At 41.5% G+C, this 5212-nt stretch overlaps 1 protein-coding gene across 1 annotated transcript; it reads right to left on the minus strand.

Annotated features, from left to right (window-relative positions):
- LOC8071507 (thaumatin-like pathogenesis-related protein 4) lies at positions 3862-4826 on the minus strand. The gene has a single exon (XM_002443572.2). The coding sequence runs from the start codon at positions 4647-4649 to the stop codon at positions 4131-4133; it is 519 nt and encodes a 172-aa protein (XP_002443617.1). The 5' UTR covers positions 4650-4826; the 3' UTR covers positions 3862-4130.

Consider the following 5212-nt stretch of genomic DNA (forward strand, 5'->3'; position numbering starts at 1 on the left):
ATCTATTTGTGGGTTCGTGGATATATAACCGCCTCTCCGAGACATTATCATTGTGAGAGGCCTAAGCCAAAACCTGTGAAACATATATTTATATAAAAATTGAGTGATCTTTCTGCTGCAATAATGTCGCTCTGTCAACCTGCCAAACTTTCTTCCGTAGACAGGTGAAATTCGTATCCGTGTTCCGGGAATTCCGAAGGTACGTGGAATTCCAATGCGTGTATTTGTAGTCGGTTGACTGGCTATTCTGGGCATGTAACATTACAAGACATATTAGTCTCATCAAAACCGCAGACCTATTTAATTTATTGACTTTTGGCATTGTTTAATTTGATCAATATGTTTCGCCAGCAAGCATATACAGTATATATATTCAACAGATTTTATCAACAGCAAGTTGGCTCTGGAAATTCCAAGTGAAAAGCTTTTTGAATTCATAATTAATTCATTCAGACACCAAACGAGCTGGTGATCTATATATGTTTCTTGATCAGCTCAACTAGAGGAACACAATGGTCAACTCCATTCTTGTATTTGAGGAAGGTAGTCAAGTCGTCTTAGCCCACTTACAGAGTCAGCTAAACCAACTCTATCTAGTTCAGCACCTGGAAAGCTACTTTCTTTGTTTGGGTTCAAAATGCAATGATCCAGATGTATGCTTTCAGTGGAAATATGATGGTGAAGTCCCGTTACATACTCTGGTCAATTTTGTGTCAACATGTGGTGTTTGGATACCTATTTGGCAAAACAATCAACTGCAAAAGGGTTAACTACCGGCTCCATGGTACGGTGCAAAATTAAGCCAGTTCTGATGAGCTCTTTGTAATGGTGTCCGAGCATGGCGAGGCACGTCGTGCGCCCCGCTCCCTGTGCAAGTGTGAACGCATGCGACGCCCACACGACATCGCGCTGTGCTCTGCTTTGCCTTCTCTGTTATAAAACGATGATGTGATATAGTCCATTTTCCTATAGACAATAAAACCAGAGATACATGCATGTATATATACTGAAACGATGGATTTACCCTTATCCGAATATAAAATATAAAATTAAAAGTAGATCTTGCCCCATATACTTTGGTACTAGTCCCACCTAAATTGGTAATATATATCCCCACCTAGTTAGTTCTTCCCGGTACTATAGCGCACCCCGCATCCAGTAGTCTGGGTTTGTCCTCCATGATATATAGTATCCTATTGGTCAAGTGATCCATGACGGCTTTCAAAAATAGTAGAAGATGTGAGAAGTCATCCTAAATTCTTGGTTAGAACAATTGATTGCTACCTTGTAATAAGGGCTTTTTAGGATCCATACAACTAAAGTTTAGCTAGCTAGAAGTTCTTCTAGCTAAACTTTAGCTGCGGATGTTTGGATCCTCTAGCTAATATTCTCAACTAACATTTAGCTGAATTTAGCTTGGTTGAAGTAGCTAAACTCAGCTAAATTTTAGCTTGTATTTTAGCTGGACCGTTTGGATCCCTAGCAGCTAATAAATTTAGCTAGCTAAAGTTTAGTTTCTGGGTCCCAAAACAGATGTGCCAAAACTAAATTAATGTAGTAGAGAGTAGTGGATCCCGAATTCGAACACATAGATTTGGCAAAGCTAAGTTACTACCAATCATTCATAATAGAAAAAATGGATTGCATTAAGAATTTTTAAATTCCTTAAACTGAAATATAGAATTATGCAATATATTTGAGCACATATATTTGGCAAAGGTAGTAGATCTAATTAATGGATCGGATCCCGAATTGCAGCACATATATTTGGCAAAGGATAATGACTGCCAAACATTCTTAATAGATAACTTGGATTGCATAAATTTACAGTTCCTTATATTAAACTGAAATATAGAATTATACAATCTATTTGGCAAAGGTTAATGGCTGCCAATCTATTTGAAAATGTGAAATATAACTATATATATATATGATATTTATTATACAATAATAGGCGAGAATTTACCTCTCCCTATATATCAGAGGTCATCTAGACCATGGCACTTCTTAAGACTACATTATTTTGCTAAAGTCCAACTGTGTAACCCTCCAAGCATTAGGTTAAGTCTGATTGAAAAAAATACATAGAGATACAACATGAAGAGCTGCTGTGCCAACCATTTGTATGTGATGGCAATCTTATCCTTCGTTCTTTTTGTGTGCCTTCCTTTCCCATGTAAGTTTACATCACCATCTTGTTATTTGCTTAACTTATATGTGTGTGTATTATCTCCTGATGTACTGACGAAAAACTCCTATAGGTAGTCCAGCGCTCTCTAAGACTGGAGATACACAAATCTTCCGAAATAGTACTACCAACAAGATATTAAAAGATTTTATGGTCAGGAACACATTGGTACCTCCTGAGACCAAGATCAAAATTACATTCTGTGCTAACTATATATGTGGTGGGCACCGTGACTGCTATTGTTGTCTGCATGATGGGAATCATGTTTGCTACTGGACGAGGGCTGATTGTCAGGCAAAATGCCCGGCATGCGACCCTCATTGCCCACCAAAGACACAGCCTGGAACAACATTGATGGAAGGCCGTCCATAATCTTTGTAATGGTCTATTATTAATGGAGAGAAAATAATTGTGTACCTAATGGTGTTGAATAAATGCAATTATGGTGTTCTCTGATCAGTGAGCTGATGGTTTGACTGCAATGATGTGCGGTGCAATATATAAATCGTTCATGAAACTGAGGCTCTGATATGATGTATGGGGTAGCCGATTCTTACAACAAATGAAAATAGCCAACGCGTGCTCAATTGTAAAAACGGGAATAGTGCTAAATGATGTACTTAGGGATTCCCATCAGTGATAAGAGTAACGAAACAGGAATAGTATACCTATACTACGGCAAACAGCCTCTTTTGCCGAGTGTTTTTTCGGCACTCGACAAAGAAGCTATTTCCTATTTTTTCCGATATTTTATCGTTTATATCATAATCGAGTGTTGAGGGCACTCGGCAAAACCTTCGCCGAGTGTTCGACATCCGGCACTCGGCAAAGAAGCCCTTTGTCGAATAGGTCTCTCCTAAGACTCCTTTGCCGAGTGCAAATGTGGCTTTACCGAGTGTCCCAAGCACTCAGCAAAGGACCGACTTGCAGTAGTCCTAGGGATGCAAGACGAGTTGTCTGCAAACCTTCAAATCGCTTCATTTTACCTGCATAACCCGCAGAAACTAAACCTGATTGTGGATTCACGGACCTGCCTCTCGAAGACATTATCGTTGCGAGTGGCCTAAGCCCAAATCCTATGACACCTATATATTTGTGCAAAAATTCGGTGATCAGCTGCTGCTATTATGTCGCTCTGTCACCCTGCCAAATTTTCTTCCACACACAGATGAAATTCGTATCCGTGTTCGTGGAATTCCCATGCATGGTACGTGGAATTCTAATGCATGCTTCTGTAGTTTTGACTGGCTATATATAGTGGGCAACATACAAGACGTATATATATACGTCTGATCCAAGGCGCCGACCTATATGACTTTTGGCATTCTTTAATTTGATCAGTATCTTCGCCTGCAAGCATATATATACAGTATATATTCAATAGATTTTAGCATGGAGTATATATACATGCTCCTCCGAAAAAATTGACCTTACAGCTTTCAAAATTTGACCTACAAAGAATGACTCAATAGTCTAGGGTCCCACCTACTAGTTACTCCTTACATCATCCACTCGGCCACAAGCGTACTCCTTCTGTCAAAAAAAAACATTTTTTTTCTTTATATAGCAGAGAGAGATCTTTCACGATTTTTCTGGCTAAAATGTTAAAGAAAAAATTGTGAAGTCAACAATATTCAGGAGCGCCCTAAACAAACAGTACTCATTCTTGGAAAATGTTATTGATATTGTAATCAAGAACGCACGAACCAGGTGTAGCACAATCATGGGGCGCTAGCTAGCTTTTATTAGCAAATACACACCTTTGACCTTTGTTTGCTGAAAACATTTTCAGATTTATTTAGAAGGTTTTTATGTACTATCTACTTACATATATGCATGGCGGGTAGAACACTAATAACGCGGTAACACACGTTCGTTTTCCACAGATATTTCATGCATATCTGTGGTGTACGTACGTGACCACAATAATCCTCCTGCCGCTTCATGGACAGAAGGTGAGCTGGTAGTTGCTGTTGGTGCTGCATCCATGGGTCTCGGGATCCTCGCTCGCAAACGGGTACGCCTGCGGGCAAGTCGGGCTCCTGCACACCAGAGTAACGCCGGTGCTGCAGGAGAAGGCCATGGCGAGGTTGTAGCCGTCAATCACGGAGATGTCGTAGTAATCCTCGGTGCCGCCGATGCTGAACTCGGCCAGCGTCGCCGGTGGCTGCCCGGAGACGGTGCAGTTGAGGGCGCCGGCGCAGTCGCCGGTGTCGCAGTGGCCGCTTCCGCCGCTGAAGGAACAGCCCGTGCGTCCCCAGAACCGGCCGGTGGTGCCTGCAGGCACATCGACAGTCCATGTCTGTCCTGGGTCCAGCTGCGTGCCTCCGCCGACCGGGATGGCGGCGGGCCACACCGTGTAGTTGCAGTTGTTTTTGACGGTGAAGGTGGCGGCGCTGGCACCGGCGGCGAAGGTTGCGAGGAGGAGGAAGAGAACCAAGGACATGGAAGTGGACGCCATGGATGCAGTAGTCAATTATGTGCTGCTGCAATTTTCTCCTCTGGTGGGTGAGAACGACGATGAATCGTATGAGTAGAGCTTTGGGGGCATGGGCTTGGATTTATTGGCGTTCCGGTAGAAAGAAGGGGTGGACAAGTCTACAGGTTTTCCGTTTTCAGATAATGGATGGATATATGAAACTTCTTTGGTCGTATATATAGTTAGGTGTTTAGCTCAAGAAGGCCTCAATATATATATAGTTGTAATCGGCGTGGTGATGTTGTTGCAATTTCGAATGACACTAAGGTTATGTAGCAAAAGTTATAATATAAAACAATGCTCGAACAATGGATCGATATGGGAACTGACAAGATATATGTTGCCAATTCCTGGCTCCAGGGTGAAACTAGGATTACAGAGCATTAGATTAGATAGGACAATGATTAATGACAGGGAACTCTGTTAGCTCGTGCAAAAGTTTGAGTTAAGGAAGTTTGGACAATATGATTATATATGTAGCAGGATTATTTGACATAAGGAGAACCACCGGCCCTGTACTAATAATTCCTTTTGCAACTTCAAAT

This window comes from Sorghum bicolor, chromosome 8, assembly GCF_000003195.3.
Source record: "Sorghum bicolor cultivar BTx623 chromosome 8, Sorghum_bicolor_NCBIv3, whole genome shotgun sequence".
Lineage (NCBI taxonomy): Eukaryota > Viridiplantae > Streptophyta > Magnoliopsida > Poales > Poaceae > Sorghum > Sorghum bicolor.

Bases quoted from the DNA above. Each gene is read 5' to 3' on its own strand.
- LOC8071507 (XM_002443572.2), bottom strand. From the start codon at position 4,649: ATGGCGTCCACTTCCATGTCCTTGGTTCTCTTCCTCCTCCTCGCAACC.